Source organism: Cynocephalus volans, chromosome 8 (genome assembly GCF_027409185.1).
Source record: "Cynocephalus volans isolate mCynVol1 chromosome 8, mCynVol1.pri, whole genome shotgun sequence".
Classification (NCBI taxonomy): Eukaryota; Metazoa; Chordata; class Mammalia; order Dermoptera; family Cynocephalidae; genus Cynocephalus; species Cynocephalus volans.
In genome coordinates this window covers 43905849-43923244 of record NC_084467.1, presented here as the reverse complement: position 1 = coordinate 43923244, position 17396 = coordinate 43905849, and the positions used below count along the sequence as shown (strand labels likewise).

Sequence of the window (17396 nt, the reverse complement as noted above, 5' to 3'; positions counted from 1 at the left end):
AGAGTAAAACACTTAAACTTGCAGATGTAAGAATTTCCTTGAAGAAATAAGTGCTGGTAATAATAGTATTATCTTTCTTTTCCTCTTCAACATAATCATCATAATAAATCTTCAACACAGATTTAAAGTACTCATTTTGTGCCAGGCATACTGCTGAATACTTTATACATGCCTCATGGAATCCTCCCAACAACTGTATAGGGCAGGAGTATATAATTATCTTGATTTTATAGAATAGTGGTATCATGCTCAGAGGGGTTAATGATCTGGTCAGTCACACAGCTAATCAATACTTAGTTCAAGATTTAAATCCAGGTTTGTCTAAAGTCAGAGTCTGTGTTCTTAATCACTATACTGTTTTGCCCTCACCAAACCCATCTCTCGTTGTTTATTCATGTATTGAAAATCATATTATTCTCCTGTCTTTGTGTTTCTCAAATTTTAATCTGCATGTGAAATACCTTGGGATCTTGTTAAATTGCAGATTATGATTCAGTAGATGGGGTAGGGGCTGAGATTCTACATTTCTATCAAATTTCCAGATTATTCTGATATCACGGTTATATGGACCACATACTTTGAGTAGCAAGGTTATATAGAGCTTTATTGCTGGAAATTTTAAGTGCTATCATTAAATGTCTGAATTGAAGTAGAGTTTGCACAAGGCCAAATTGAATCAAACAAACTTTAATTTATTATTTATTTGTTTTGTTTTTTTAGAAATTAAATTGTAAGGAAATAATTGAGAATTTGGCAAAAATTCTCAAGAGACATCCAGGTATGAATTTTAAATCTTAGCACAAGACAAAAGAAGATATTTTTTTAGCATTACAAAAATTATTTAACCTGCTGAAGTCTTTTTTTTTTTCCTATCAGGTTTAAGAAACATTTTGCCTATAACTACTGCCAAAGTGCCTATAGTAAAATTTGAACACAGACGAAGTGGGTTAGAAGGTGATATCAGTTTATATAATACATTGGTAAGTTTCTCTTTATAGGCCAGGTATACACTTTCATTTTAAAAGTTTGCAGGTTACTAACTGTACTTTTATGTTTAAAACTTTCAAATGTGAGCAGTATAAGGAAAAAGTATTTTATCAGTCACCTTGGTATTTCCTTCAGCTTGAGGTTAGTTTTTGACTTGTTAATAGGCATTTTAAGTTTTACATTTATATATATTCTATTTGGAGTGTATTACATGTTTATCTGATTTGTAAGTTTAATTTTAAGAAATTTATCATGCGTTCAAATATATGCTTATTTTTCAGGCTCAGCATAATACAAGAATGCTAGCTACTTATGCAGCTATTGATCCCAGAGTGCAGTACTTGGGATATACTATGAAAGTATTTGCTAAGGTATTTATGAAAAAGTTAATGATCTGCTTTATTATAATACTCATGATAGTTAAAGTGAAAGATACTGATGTCAGACTTGTGAGAGTATTATCTCAGTTTTGTTTACCTGACCTTTTAAAAAAGGCCACTCAAATGGGTTGAATTTATGGTAAGGTAGGGTAGTTCTCAGTCTTTTTCCTATTTATGCTCTATTCTCGTGTGCAACATGCTAGTTATTTTCTCAGTAGTAAAATTTCTCAGTGCAGTGGTGATTTTCAACCCCTAGTCATGGGAGTTGGCATACTAACCTAGTTAAGAATCTCTGTGTTAGAAAATCTGATATTTGGGTTTAGTGATAAATTTTTCTGACCAAGAAAACACAACAATACTACCAATAAAATTTTATGCTTCTCCTGTGTAACACTTGTTATAACATTGAATTCTGTTTTCTTGTTCTTTTGCTAAATGTATAAACTACAGGGGGTCAGGGACCTCTGTTTCCCTACTTCAGTGTAGTACCTACTTCATGAGTCCCGGTTTGTCTAAAGTCAGAGTCTTTGTTCTTAATTACTATACTGTTGCCCAGTGAACAGTTAATTTTATGAATGTGTTAATGGAAGAGTTTTAGTAGGGGAGTGACTTGGTCAGATTTCTTAAAGCTTATTCTTTCCAACACGAAAGCATATTTATTTAGATATTCTATTACATGTCTCTCTGAATAGAGAGAATCTTAGAAAAGAAAAACATGCAGGCACATACTACCTATGAAACTTGATAAAGCTACTTTTCTAGATTCACCTTGTAAAGTAACTCCAACATGATCGTTTTGTTAACTACATGGAGTTTTGGTATTGAAACCAAGTGGTTCATATCGAAGAAATCATTGCTTTCCACTTTATATACAGATATAGGCTAGATCCTTGCTCAAGGGGAGAAGTCTCTGAGGATGCTTTTAGATTTTTCTTTTAATTTAAAATTCTTTGAATAGCGAGCATATTCATCTGGTTCCAAATTTAAAAGGTCTAAAGGGGTTTGTGGTGGGAAATGGAAAATCTCCCTTCCCCACCTATCTCCTAGCCAACCATTGCCTCCTGTTGGAGGCAATCAGTGTTAAAAGTTCTTCTGTATCCTTCCAGAAGTATAATATACCAGTACAAGCAAATATATAAATTTCCTACCACCTTTTTATCACAGGTATAAACACACTGAAAACATTGTTCTGCACTTACTTTTTCACTTAGCAATAGATCTTGGAGATCATCTCATGTGAGCACAGGAGCTTCCTCGTTCTTTTTTAATGGCTGCATACTATTTCATAATGTGGCTAGTACTCAGTTTTTTTTCACTTGTACTTTGCTAATGAAACTAAAATTATTTCTGGTTTTTTGCTGTTATAACAATGCTACAATAAAAAAAAGCCTTCTTATTTAGTCTTTTTACACATTTTTGACATTTGCAGAATAAATTCTTAGAATAGAATTGCCAGGTCACAGGTAATGTGCTTTTGTAATTTTCATATTGCCAAAACTATTCTTCATAGAGTTTGTACTGATTTTTACTCTTACCTGTAATGTATGAGAGTGCCTGTTACCTCATACCCTGTGTAACAGTTTGTTATTGAACTTCTGGATATTTGCCAGTTTGATGGATTAAAAAAAATGGTGTCTCAGAATAGTCAATATTTCTGCATGTAATAAGATTCTGAAGTTTTATTTTCAATCATGTTTTTTAGCGATGTGACATTGGAGATGCTTCCAGGGGAAGTTTATCTTCATATGCATACATCCTTATGGTGCTGTACTTTCTGCAGCAGAGAAAGCCACCTGTCATCCCAGTTCTACAAGAGGTAGGTGTTCAAGAGAACTTTAAAGAAGTTTTTGTGAAAACAATGTAGATCTTGCTCAGTTCATGACATAATAAAGGATCTTTCCATCACAGATGTCTTAAGTTTTCTCCTTTCATTAATGCTATAATTAATTAAACAATGAAACTTTTGAACAATTTATTATGGGAGAATATAGACTATCAAAGAATGTTAGATGGACTGGTTGGAGTGCAATGGTATTTACAACTAATTTGATCACAGCCAGTTACAGATTTTTGTTCCTTCTCCACTCCCACTGCTTCAGTTGACTAGCCTTAAAATTATCTAATTTAAAAAAAATATTAGATGAATAGAACCACTGAATATTGTTTGCAATATTTTTTAATTTCACAGTCTTAGAATGCTGCAGATTATGAAGTTCATGTAGCCAGCCATGAGCTTATACATTCTATAGTCGCTCAGATGCAAATATATAAGTTTCTTCTCTTTAGAGTATTTTCTCTCCTCCCGCCTGGCAATGAAGTTTGATTTATTCCTGTACGTATTTGGTCAACCTTGTGAATTTTGGTTAACAAATCCAAGGAAATTCATCTTCATCGCTTGTAAAGTCATGTTAATTGCATTAAGCGTAAGAATATACACTCAAAGGAACAGATTATACTCATATTCACTCAAAATTGGTGACTCATAGGGTCCCTTTTTGTAGCCAATTTCTACTCTCTGAGAGAGGTTCAAAGGAGCTCTTAATCATCCATCTATTCTTCCTGATTCTTGGCACAAAGTGGATTTGTAGGCATTAGGGAGGATCCAGTTCTACTTTCTTAGAAGGGTGACTATTTTGAGGTCAGAGAGAAATAATCTGATTTATTTGGAAAATCACATTTTCTGATTTCATATAAACTTTGATAGTCATGGCAAAGAATAAAATTACAAAATAGCAGGGTAATATGGTAGGTGTCAGATGGCCTTAGTAAGTTTTAAAAAGTTCTAATGAGTGCATGTTGGTTTTAGCAGTATTTTCTTCTCTCTTTTAAACAAACAGTAGAAGGGAAATACAAAATTTAAACATTGTTTTCTAGTAGGAAATTTTAAGTTGCTGAATTGTGTTGAGTAATGTACGTGTATGTGTTTAAAGTCTTTATTTTTTTAAGAGCCGTTTTATACTCACAGCACAATTGAGAGGAAGATGCAGAGATTTCCAATATAGCCCCTGCCTCCACACCTACATAGCCTTCCCCATTATCAGCCCCACCAGAGTGGTACATTTGTTAAAAGTGACACATCATAATCCATAGTTTACATTAGGGATGACTCTTGGTGGTGTACATTATGCCTGTTCGGACAAATGTATAATGATATATCTGTCATTATAGTATCATACAGAGTATTTTTACTACCTTAAAAATCCTCTGTGCTCAGCCTAGTCATCCCCTCTCTATCCAGCCCCTGGCAACCACTGATCTTTTTACCATCTCCATAGTTTTGCCTTTTCCAGAATGTCATATAGTTGAAATTATACAGTAGATAGCCTTTTCATATTGGCTTCTATCACTCAGAAATGTGCATTTAAGGTTCCTCCGTGTATTTTCATGGCTTGATAGCTCATTTCTTTTTAGTGCTGAACAGTATTCCATTGTCTAGATGTACCGTAGTTTATTTATCTATTCACCTACTGAAGAACATTTTTGTGGTTGCTTCCGGGTCTTGGTAGTTATGAATAAAACTGCTATAACATTTGTGTGCAGGTTTTTGTGTGGACATAGTTTTCAGCTCTTTTGAGTAAATACTGTCAAGGTAAAATAAAAATATAGAGATGAATCTCTAAGCAAAATGTTGGGACAACATAATTGCAATTTGAGGCATACACACAGACCATGGTGGTCTTCAGTATGTCCAAAGAACAAAGAAAGGTTGGGGGGTTTATTAGAAAGAAATGTTATGTATTGTTTTGAAGAAAACTCATTGGCACTAGTGAAGTTTTGGGGAACTAGCAGCCTCTGATTGGTGAGTGACGTGGTAGGAAAAACTAGTCTTAGAGTCACAGCAGTTTGATTCAGCAGCTACTAGGCAAAACTGGACGTAGGATTGTAACAGGCTGTTTTAGCAGCTGTACTTGCAGGATAATTGTTCGAGCTGTGTGCCCCAAATGTTTTTTCTCCCTGGCTCGTCAACTCTGATTTAGTTGGGTTAGGGTTAAGAATAGCCCAATTTGTATAATCAATTTTAACAATACCAAGGAGCGGACTTGCTGGATCATATGAAAGAGTATGCTTTGTTTTGTGATAAACTGCCAAACTTCAGAAGTGACTGTACCATTTAACATTCCTATAAGCAATGAGTGAGAATTCCTGTTGCTCCACATCCTCACCAGCAATTGGTCAGTGTTTTGGATTTTGGCCAGTCTATTAGGTGTGTTGAGGTATTTCATTGTTGCTTTAACTTGCATTTCCATAATGACATGTAATGTGGAGCATCTTTTCATATGCTTATTTTCCATCTGTGTATTTTCTTTGGTGTGCTGTATGTTAAGGTCTTTGCCCTATTTTTTAAATAGGTTGTTTTGTTACTGTTTTGTCTGTTTTGTTGAATTTTAAGAATTCTTTGTGTATTTTAGATAATAGTCATTTATCAAATGTCTTTTGCAGATATTTTCTCCCAGTCTGTAGCTTGCCTTTTTGTTCTTCTGACACTGTCTTTTGCAGAGTAGAAAACTTTAATTTTAATGAAATTCAGCTTGTCAATTATTTCTTTCATGGTGTTATATCTAAAAAGTCATTGCTATTACTCAAGGTATTTAGATTTTTTCCTAGGAGTTTTACAGTTTTGCATTTTACATTTAGGTCTATGACCCATTTTGAGTTAATTTTTGTGGAGGGTGTACGGTCTGTGTCTAGAATCTATGTTTTGCAAGTGTGTGTCCAGTCATTTTCAGCACCATTTATTGAAAAGACTATTTTTGCTCCATTGTATTGCCTTTGTTCCTTTATCAAAGATCAGTTGACTCTATTTATGTGGGTCTATTTTTGTGCTCCCTATTCTGTTCCATTGACTTATTTGTCTATTTGTCTGTTCTTTTGCCAGTACCTTACTCTCTTCATTAGTGTAGCTTTATATTAAGTTATTAAGTCAGGTAGTGTCAGTCTTCCAACTTTGTTTTTCTTCAATATCGTGTTCGCTATTCTGGGTCTTTTGCGTCACTATGTTAACTATAGATTTAGTTTATCAATATCTGCAAAATAACTTGCTGGGATTTTGTTTGAGATTGCATTAAATCTACAGGTCAGGTTGGGAATAACTGACATGTTGATAATATTGTATCTTCTTGTCTGAAAATGAACTATATCTCCATTTTTTTAGTTTTTCTTTGATTTTGTTCATTAGAGTTTTGTAGTTTTCCTCATGTAGATCTTGTCCATATTCTGTTAGATTTATACAGGCATATCTTGTTTTGTGCACTTCTCTTTATTGCACTTTGCAGATATTGGTGAGTTTTTTTGTTTGTTTGTTTTTTACAAGCTGAAGGTTTGTGGCAACCCTGCATTGAAAAGGTCTATTGGCATCATTTTTTTTTTCTTTTCATATACAGAAGGATATCTTTTAGTCAAATAATATAAGAGAGAGAAACCTGTCTAGTTCTCAACCAAAATAAAGGCTAAATTAAAACTACGAGAAGTTAAAATGAAAATTTTATATACTTTGTCTATAAAACATTCTTTGCAGCCATGCTCTAAATCTTATGCAAAACTTTTGTCCTTAAAATAAGTTAATTAAGTGAAGAGAGTTTATAATAAATGTAAGTATTTACTTCAGACCATTTCAAAATATCTTTTGAAACCTGGCATAAAACCAAGAATCAGTTATTCTAATTTTTAAAAATTATTTATTTATTTTTGGCAGCTGGCCAGAATGGGGATCTGAATCCTTGACCTTCGTGTTACCAACACCATGCTATATCTAACCAACTGAGCTAACCAGTCAGACCTTTAATATTTCATTTTATTTTTATTATTTTATTTGATTTTTTATTGTGGTAAAACATATAAGAATTTCCATTTTAAGCAGTTTTAAACATAAAATTGTGTGGAATTCATTATATTCACAGTGTTGTATGACTACAACCTCTATCTATTTCCAAAAGTTTTTCTTCATCTTAAACATAAACTCCATACCCATTAAGCAGTAACTTCTCATTGTTTCTAACCCCCCATTTCTGGTAACCTCTAATCTACTTCTGTTTCTGAAATTTTTTCTCTTTTCAATTTATTTTTTTCTTAATTGAGCCATGATAATTGTATATATTTATGGAATACAATATGATATTTGGGTACATTTATACTGTGTGCAATGATCATATCACAGTGTTTACCATATCCATAACCTCAAACATTTTGTCACCTTTTTATGTTGAGAACGTTCAACATCCTCTCTATACTAGCTACTTGAAGTTATACAGTAATTTGTTGTTGGCTGTAGTCTCCCTATATTGCTGTAGAGCACTAGATCTTCTTCTGTTTCTGTACAGTTTCGTATCCATTGATCTCCCCTTCCTTTCTCCCCCTCCCCACACCCCTTGCTAGTGTCTAGTAAGCACTATTCTACTCTTTACTTTTATGAGATCAACTTTTTTATCTTCCACATATTAGTGAGAACGTGTGGTATTTCTGTTTCTGTGTCTGGCTTATTTCACTTGACATTTTCTCTAAGCTCAACCATGTTGCTGCAAATGGGAGAATTTCATTCTTTTTTATGGCTGAATAGTATTCCATTGCATACATATACCACATTTTCATCTTCTGTTGATGGACATTTAGTTTACTCTTGGCTACTGCAGATAGATCTGCAATAAACATGGTAGTGCAGGTATTCCTTCGACTTGTTGATTTTCATTCCCTTGGATATACACTCAGTAGTGGGATTGCTAGATCTTATGGTAATTCCATCTGTAGTTGTTTGAGAAATCTCCATACTGTTTACCATAATGGCTGTACTAATTTACATTCTCACCAGCAATGTAGGAGAGTTTCCCTTTCTCTGTATTCTTGTCAGCATTTGTTATTCTCTGTCTTTTTGATAATAGCCATTCTCATGGGTGAGATGATATCTCATTGTGGTTTTGATTTGTATTTCTCTGAAGACTAGTGATGTTGAGCATTTTTTCATAAACTTCGTGGCCATTTGTATGTTTTCTTTTGAGAAATGTCTATTCAGCTCATTTGCCCATTTTTTATTTGGATTATTTGGTTTTTTTCACTGTTGAGTTATTTGGATTATTTGGTTTTTTTCACTGTTGAGTTATTTGAATTATTTGTATATTTTGGATATTAATCCCTTGTCAGATGCATAGTTTGCAGATAATTTCTCCCATACTGTAGATTGTGGTTTTGCTCTGTTGGTTGTTTCCTTTGCTTGCAGAAGCTTTTTAGTTTGATATAATCCCATTTATTTTTGCTTTTGTTGCCTGTGATTTAGAAGTCTTACTCAGAAAATCTTTGCCCAGTCCTGCATCCTGAAGTGTTTCCTCTGTGTTTTCTTCTACAAGTTTTATAGTTTCGGGTCTTACATTTAAGTCTTTAATCCATTTTGAGTTGATTTTGGTATATGGTGAGAGTATGGTCTAGTTTCATTCTTTTGTATATGGATCTCCAGTTATCCCCACACTATTTATTGAATAGACAGTCGTTTCCCCAATGTATGTTCTTGGCTCCTTTGTCAAAAATCAGTTGGCTGTAGGTACATGGATTTATTTCTGAATTCTCTGTTCTGTTCCATTGATCTATATGTCTGTTTTTGTGCCAGTACCATGCTGTTTTGATTACTATAGCTTGGTAGTATATTTTGAAGCCAAAGTGTGATGCCTCCTGCTTTGTTCTTTTTGCTCAGGATTGCTTTGGCTATTCGGAGTCTCTTGTTGTTCCACATAAATTTTTGAATTTTTTTTTTCTGTTTCCGTAAAGTATGTTATTGGTAGTTCCATGGATATTGCATTGAATCTGCAGATTTTGGGGGGTAGTATGGTCATTTTAACAGTGTTGATTATTCCATGCCATTCCATGAACATGGGATTTTTTCCCATTTTTTTGAGTCTTCTTTAATTTCTTTAATCAGTGTTTTTAAGTTTTGCTTGTAGAGCTCTTTCACCTCCTTGGTTAAATTTAACCTAGATATTCTATTTTATTTTTTTGTTGTTGCTATTATAAATGGGATAGCTTTCTTGATTTCTTTTTCTGCAAGTTTGTTGGTGTATAGAAATGCTGCTGATATTTATATGTTAATTTTGTATCCTGCAACTTTACTGAATTTGTTTATCACGTTTAGGAGTCTTTTGGTAGAGTCTTTAGGTTTCTTTCTGTATAAAATCATGTCATCTTCTAACAGGAACAATTTGACTTCCTCCTTTCCTATTTGGATGCCCTTTGTTTCTTTTTCTTGCCAGATTGCTGTGGCCTTCCCATGCCATGCTGAATAAAAATGCTGAGAGTGGGCATCCTTGTCTTGTACCAGTTCCTAGGGGAAAAGCTTTCAGTGTGATGTTATCTGTGCGTTTGTCATATATAGCCTTTATCATAGTAAGATACTTTCCTTCTGTATCTAATATGTTGAGAGTTTTATCATGAAGGGATGTTGAATTTTATCAAATGCTTTCTATCAAGGTGATCATGTTTTTGTTCTTTCATTCTGTTGATGTGATGTATTACATTTATAGATTTGCATATATATATATATTTTTTTTGTCTTTTTCGTGACCAGTGCTCAGCCAGTGAGTGCACCGGCCATTCCTATATAGGATCCGAACCCGTGGCGGGAGCGTCGTCACGCTCCCAGCGCCGCACTCTCCTGGGTGCGCCACGGGCTCGGCCCTAGATTTGCATATGTTGAACCATTCTTGCATCCCTGGGATAAATCCCACGTAATCATGGTGTATAATCTTTTTGATGTGCTATTGGATTCAGTTTCCTAGTATTTTATTGAGGATTTTTGCGTCTATGTTCATTAGGATACTGGCTGCTAGTCTTTTTGTGTTGTATCCATGCCTGGTTTTGGTATCAGGGTGCTGCTGGCCTCACAGTATGGGTTTGGAAGAATTTTGTCCACTTCAGTTTTTTGAATTAGTTTAAGGTGTATTGATATTAGTTCTTCTTTAAATGTTTGGTGGAATTCAGCAGTAAAGCCATCTGGTCCTGACCTTTTCTTTCTTGGGAGACTTTTTATTACTGATTCAATCTTGCTAGTTGTATCCATCTATTTAGTTTTCTGTTTCTTCTTGGTTTATTCCTGGTAGGTCATATGTGTCCAGGAATTTATCTATTTCTTTTAGATTTTCATATTTATTGGCGTTAGTTGTTCATAATAAATTCTAATGATGCTTTGAATTTCAGTGGTATCAGTTGTAATGTCTCCTTTTGCATTTCTGATTTTATTTGAGTCTTTGCTGTTTTTTTCTTGGTTAGTATGGCTAATGGTTTGTTGATTGTTTATCTTTTCAAAAAAAACTTTTCATTTGATCTTTTGCATTGTATTTTTAATCTCAATTTCATTTATTTTTGCTCTGATTTTTATTATTTCTTCTACTTATTTTGGGTTTGGTTTGTTTGTGCTTTTCTTGTTTGTTGAGGTGCATTGTTAGGTTGTTTATTTGAAATCTTTTTCTATTTTTAGTTTTAATTTTTTATGTAGGTGTTTATTGCGATAAACTTTCCTGTTAATACTGCGCTGGCTGTATCCCATAGGTTTTAGTATGTTGTGTTTCCATCTTCATTTGTTCCCAGGAATTTTAAAATTTCTTTCTTAGTCTCTTCTTTGACCCATTGGTCTTTCAGAACATGTTTTTTAATTTCCATCTATTTGTGTAGTTTTGAAAGTTCTTCTTGTTATTGATTTAAGTTTTATTCCATTATGATCAAAAACATATTTGATATGATTTCATTTTTTTTTAAACTTATTTGAGACTAGTTTTGTGGCCCAGTATATGGTCAGTCCTGGAAAGTGTTCTGTGAGCTGAGAAGAATATGTACTTTGCAGCTGTTGGATGAAATGTTCTGTAAACGTCTGTAAGATCCATGTGGTCTATGGAGCCGTTTAAATCCAATATTTCCTTGCTGATTTTCTTTCTCAGTGATCTGTGCAATGCTGGAAGTGGGATGTTAAAGTCCTCAACTATTATTGTGTTGGCATCTATCTCTCCCTTTAGACCTGATAATATTCACTTTATATATCTGTTCATACTCTTGGTGTTGGGTGCATATAATTATAATTTTATATCTTTTTCCTGTATTGATCCCTTTATCATTATATAATGCCCTTCCTTGTCTCTTAGTACAGATTTTGATGTAAAATCTCCTTTATCTAATAAAAATATAGCTACTCCTGGTCACTTTTGCTTTCCATTTGCACGGAATATCTTTTTCCATCCCTTCACTTTCAGTCTATGTGTTTCTTTGTGGGTAAGGTATGTTTTTCTTGTAGGCAGCATATTGATGCGTCATTTAAAAAAATTCAATCAGCCAGTCTCTGTTGACTGGGGCATTTGATACATTTATATTAAAAATTATTATTGATATTTGAGGTCTTATTTCTGTCATTTTGTTGTTTGTATATCCTTTGCTCCTTTCTTTCTTTCTCTTTTTTTTGGCGGCTGGCCTGTATGCAAATCCAAACCCTTGACCTTGCTGTTACGAGACCATACTCTAACCAGCTGAGCTAACTGGCCAGCCCTCTCTCTTATTGTTTATCCTTGTGGTTTAATGGTTTTCTGTGTTGATGAGGTTTGATTCCTTTCTCTTTCTAATTTGTGTATCTATTCTACCAGTAAGTTTTATATTTTTGGGTATTTTCTTCTAAAGGTAGTACTTCCCTAACCATTTCTTGTAAGGCTGGACTGGTGATGATAAATTCCCTTAATGTTTGTTGGAGAAAGACTTTATTGCTCCTTCATTCCTAAAGGATAGCTTTGCTGGGTATAATACTCTTGGCTGGCAGTTTTTTTCTTTCAGTACTTTGAATATATATTATCCCATTCTTTCCTGGCCTGTAGGGTTCCTGCTGAAAAGTCTGCTGTTAGTCTAATGGGGATTCCTCATAAGTGACTTGACACTTTTCTCTTGCTGTTTATAGAACTCTCTTTTTGTTAACTTATGACAATTTGACTATAGTGTGTCTTGGAGAGTGCCTTTTTGGGTTGAATCTATTTGGGGACTTTTGAGCTTCCTGGATTTGGATGTTCATATCTTTCCCAAGACTATGGAAGTTTTCAGTTATTATTTTATTAGATATGTCTTTGATACCTTTTTTGTTTTATCCTGTTTTTGCAATGCCTATAATTTGAATACTCGTTCACTTAATAGTATCCCATATATCTTTTAGGCTTTATCCATTTTTTAAATTCTTTTTTCTTTTTGTCTTCCTGGGTTATTTTAAAATAGCTGTTTTCAAGATCAGAAATTCTTTGTTCTGCCTGATCTAATCTGTTATTGAATCTCTCGGATGCATTTTTTATTTCATTCAGTGAATTCTTCACTTCAAAGATTTTTGTTTGATTTTTTTAATGATATCTGTCTTTGTTAAGTTTCTCATTCAGATCTTGATTCGTTTTTCTCATTTCATTGAATTGTTTTTCTGCATTCTCTTCTCTCTGAGTTTCCCTGAGATTATTAACTTGAATTCGTTTTCTGTCAAGTCTGCAATGTTTGATTCTTTGGGACCAGTTACTGGAGCATCATTGTGTTTCTTTGGTGGTGTCATGTTTCCTTGTTTTTCATGTTTGTTGTTTCCCTGTATTGATATTTGTGCATCTGGTGGAACAGTCACCACTTTGAATATTGTAGAGGGCTTGCATGAGGAAGGATTTTCACCTGCAAGTGTGTCTTTGGGTTTCAGTTGGGTAGAGTATGAGGCCACTAAGCAGGACTGCAGAGGTGGGGCCTGTCAGCCACTTCTCAGGCAGTGGGAAAGGCTACTTGATGGAGCTGCAGAAGAGGCCCAGCCGGCTGCTTCTCAGCCAGTGGACAAGGCTGCTAGGTGGGACGTTGAGGTAGCCCAGCCAGTCACTTCTCAGGCTGTGGATGAGGCCATGAAGGAAGCTTACTGTGAGGGGGCCCAGCTAGCTGCTTCTTGGGTGGTGGGTAAGGCTGCTAGGTGGGACTGTTGAGGGCAAGGCCTCATGGCTGCTTCTTTGGCAGGGTGCAGATATGTGTTGATTAGGGTAGGGAAAAGATTTCTTCCCTACCCTAATAAACCCTAATAAATTAGGGTAGGGAAAACATTTACTTCTGATAGCCCAGGCATGTGTTCATTAGGGTAGAAAATCCTGCCTATGGGCTAAGTCCTGTTCTTGTCTGATTTCTGGCAGGGATGTTGGAGTGCATCTATCCAGTAGGCCTAGGATTGGTGTGCAGGGCTGGGGTCACAGTTACCCCTGGGTCCAGACCTCAAACCTCTGGGATCAGCGTGTTGTAGCCTCTCATGTGAGGCTGTGATGGATGTGCTGGATGACTGCAGAGCTTTAATGCTGGGGAAGCACCTTGACTATTGGCCCCAGGGCAGAACGTGCTCCTGCAATGGCTCTGGTTTCAAGATGGCCTTGTACCATATCAACTTGGGTTATGAGGATGGGGAGGTGGGGAGCACAACGTATGTGCTCCTGTTGTAGGGCAATGCAGCATATGTATTCCAGCCAGTGTGTGCACTTGGCTCTGGGCTTGCAAGAGCTGTGGAATCTTCCTGCAGTAGGAACTGCAGGCCTATTTGGTGAGGATGGGTTTTGCTTACCTTTTCCCCCTGCAAGGGAAAGCCTCTCCTGCACCTGTCCTGGTGGCAGAGACATTGTGGTTGAGGCCCTGTGCCTCTCTCTTCTCTATGCTGTCATTCTGTGCTTTTGTGCTCTACAGGGATCTCACCATTCTCCCATCTTCACTCCTGGACTCTCCAACAGATGATCCCATTGATATTTAAGCTGTCTGTTAGTTGTTCTGGTCCTTTTTTGTGAGAAGAAAATGCCCTTGGCACCTCTAGTCTGCCATATTGCCCTGCCTGATCTCTTGGCATCATTTTTCCTGCAGCATGTGCTCATTTCATGTCTTTGTGTTACATTTTGGTAATTCCCTCAACATTTCAAACTTTTATTATTATTATTATATCTGTTACACTGGTCTGTGATCAGTGGTCTTTGATGTTACTATTTGTAATTGTTTTGGGGTGCCACGTACTGTGCTCATATAAGATGGCAAACTTAATAAGTGTTTGTGTTCTGTCTGCTCCAGTGACCAGCTGTTCCCCCATTGCTCTCCCTTTCCTCAGGCCTCCCTATTCTTTGAGACACAACAATATTGAATTAGGCCATTTAATAACCCTACAGTGGCTTGTAAGTGTTCATGTGAAAGGAAGAGTCACACATCTCTCATTTTAAATAAAAAGCTAGAAATGATTAAGCTTAGTGAGGAAGGCATGTTGAAAGCTGAGAAAGGCCAAAACCTAGGCCACTTGTGCCAGTTAGCCAAGTTGTGAATGCAAGGGAAAAGTTCTTGAAGGAAATTAAAAGTGCTATTTCAGTGAATACAAGAATGATAAGAAAGCAAAACCGCCTTTACTGATATGGAGAAAGCTTTAGTGATCTGGATAGATCAAACCAACCATAACATTCCTTTAAGCCAAAGCCTAATCCAGGGCAAGGCCCTACCTAGCTCTCTTCAGTTCTGTGAAGGCAGGGAGAGGTGAGGAAGCTGCAGAAGAAGAGTTTGAAGCTAGCAGAGACTGGTTCATGGGGTTTAAGGAAAGAAACCGTATCCGTAACATTAAAGTGCAATGTGAAGCAGCAACTGCTGCTGTAGAAGCTGCAGCAAGTTATCCAGAAGATGTAGCTAAGATCATTAATGACTGTGGCTACACTAAACACTAGATTTTCAATGTAGACAAACTAGCCTTCTATTAGAAGAAGATGCCATTTAGGACTTTCATAGCTAAAGAAGAGAAGTCAATGCCTGGCTTCAAAGCTTCCAAAGCTTACTCTTGTAAGTGGCTAATGCAGCTGGTGACTTGAAGTTGAAGCAGTGTTCATTTACCATTCTGAACAACCTAGGACTCTTAAGAATTATGCTAAATGTATAACACCAATGTTGTGGGTTTGGATCCCCATACTGGCCAGCTGCCAAAAAAAAGAGAAAAAATTATATTAAATCTACTCTGCCTGTCCAGAAGGTTTTCAAGTTGCTTTGCTCAGATTCATCAGAGGAACCAGTATTAATGGCAGCTACAGCCTTACCAAATGTGTTTCTTAAATAAGACTTAAAAGTTAAAATTATTCTTGATCCATGGGCTGTAGAATGAATGTTGTGTAAGCAGGCATGAAAACAACATTAATCTAGTACATCTCCATCAGAGCTCTTGGGTGACCAGATGTGTTGTCAATGAGCAGTAATATTGTCAAAAATCTTTTTTTTTTTGAGCAGTAGGTCTCAATAGTTGGTTTAAAATATTCAGTAAACTATGCTGTAAACAGATGTGCTATCATCCAAGTTTTGATCTTGTAGGGTTTTGGGCTCCAGAGATAAGCTATAGTCCTTGCCCACAAGTAACTTTTTTTTTTTTTTCGAAGATTTAATTTTTCTTTATTTATAATATTATTATTATTATTATTATTATTATTTTTAATTTTGTCAATATACAATGTGGTTGATTATTGTGGCCCATTACCGAAACCTCCTCCCTCCCACCCAACAATTTCCTTTCTGTATGCTTGTCGTGTCAACTTCAAGGAATTGTAATTGTTATGTCTTCTTCTCCCCCCCAGTTTTTTTTTTGTGTGTGTGTGTGTGTGTGTGTGTGTGTGTGTGTGTGTGTGTGTGTGTGTGTGTGAATTTATTTATTTATTTTTAGCTCCCACCAATAAGTGAGAACATGTGGTATTTCTCTTTCTGTGCCTGACTTGTTTCACTTAATATAATTCTCTCAAGGTCCATCCATGTTGTTGCAAATGGCAGTATTTCATTCGTTTTTATAGCTGAGTAGTATTCCATTGTGTAGATATACCACATTTTCCGTATCCACTCATCTGATGATGGACATTTGGGCTGGTTCCAACTCTTGGCTATTGTAAAGAGTGCTGAGATGAACACTGGGGAACAGGTATACCTTCGACTTGATGATTTCCATTCCTCTGGGTATATTCCCAGCAGTGGGATAGCTGGGGCATATGGTAGATCTATCTGTAATTGTTTGAGGAACCTCCATACCATTTTCCATAGAGGCTGCACCATTTTGCAGTCCCACCAACAATGTATGAGAGTTCCTTTTTCTCCACAACCTCGCCAACATTTATCATTCAGAGTCTTTTGGATTTTAGCCATCCTAACTGGGGTGAGATGGTATCTCAGTGTAGTTTTGATTTGCATTTCCCAGATGCTGAGTGATGTTGAGCATTTTTTCATATGTGTCTGTTGGCCATTTGTATATCTTCCTTAGAGAAATGCCTACTCAGCTCTTTTGCCCATTTTTTAATTGGGTTGCTTGTTTTTTTCTTGTAAAGTTTGAGTTCCTTGTATATTCTGGATATTAATCCTTTGTCACTTGCCCACAAGTAACTTAAACCTGAGAATGAAATTGGAGGGGTCAGGCATTTTGTAAATCACTGTCCCATCAAGGATGGAAAGGGCCATAGGAACCTCCTCATATAGTGGTTTTAAACTATTCTGGTTTAACTGTATTCTGGGACACATTTGTGGGGGTGTGTTTGCATGTGCATGGTGGTGGTAGCGGAGGGATAGTGGGGTAAAGAAAATATGTGTGTTTTCTCCACTCAGGCTTCTATTAGAGTATTTCTGCTTTATTTGTTTTACACGTTGAGCTTCTAAGAAGATTACATTTTAGGAAAGGGTTGTACAGCATAAAAGAAAAATAACTAGCTGGTTAACTCACTTGGGAAAGCGTGGTGCTGAAAACACCAGGGTCAAGGATTTGGATCCCTGTACTGACCAGCTGCCAAAGAAAAAGGAAAATAAAAAAAGTGCTGGCTAGCTGACAAAACAAAACAAAAAAAAAGGAAGAAAAAAATTTGTGAACTACTGGCCTAGTTAATATAATCTCTTAATTTCACTGGGAAAACTGAGGACTTAGGGGGATAATTGCCTTGCCCCGCATCACTATTCCATAGGACTGAAGCTAGAAATGAGGTCCGCTGACTCTGAACTTGTACCTTTCTGCTTTATTGCATCTCTTTCTTAAAATCTTTAGAATAAAAGTCTCAA

At 35.9% G+C, this 17396-nt stretch overlaps 1 protein-coding gene across 10 annotated transcripts in view; it reads left to right on the top strand.

The window, feature by feature from the left end:
• TUT4 (terminal uridylyl transferase 4) overlaps positions 1-17396 on the top strand; it is a 141756-nt gene that overhangs the window by 84115 nt on the left and 40245 nt on the right. For all 10 annotated transcript variants that reach the window (XM_063104195.1, XM_063104196.1, XM_063104197.1 and 7 more), the window contains 4 exons: positions 721-778; positions 877-980; positions 1269-1358; positions 3070-3183. In XM_063104195.1, coding sequence (XP_062960265.1) covers positions 721-778; positions 877-980; positions 1269-1358; positions 3070-3183 — 366 coding nt within the window. The remainder of the gene's footprint in view (positions 1-720; positions 779-876; positions 981-1268; positions 1359-3069; positions 3184-17396) is intronic.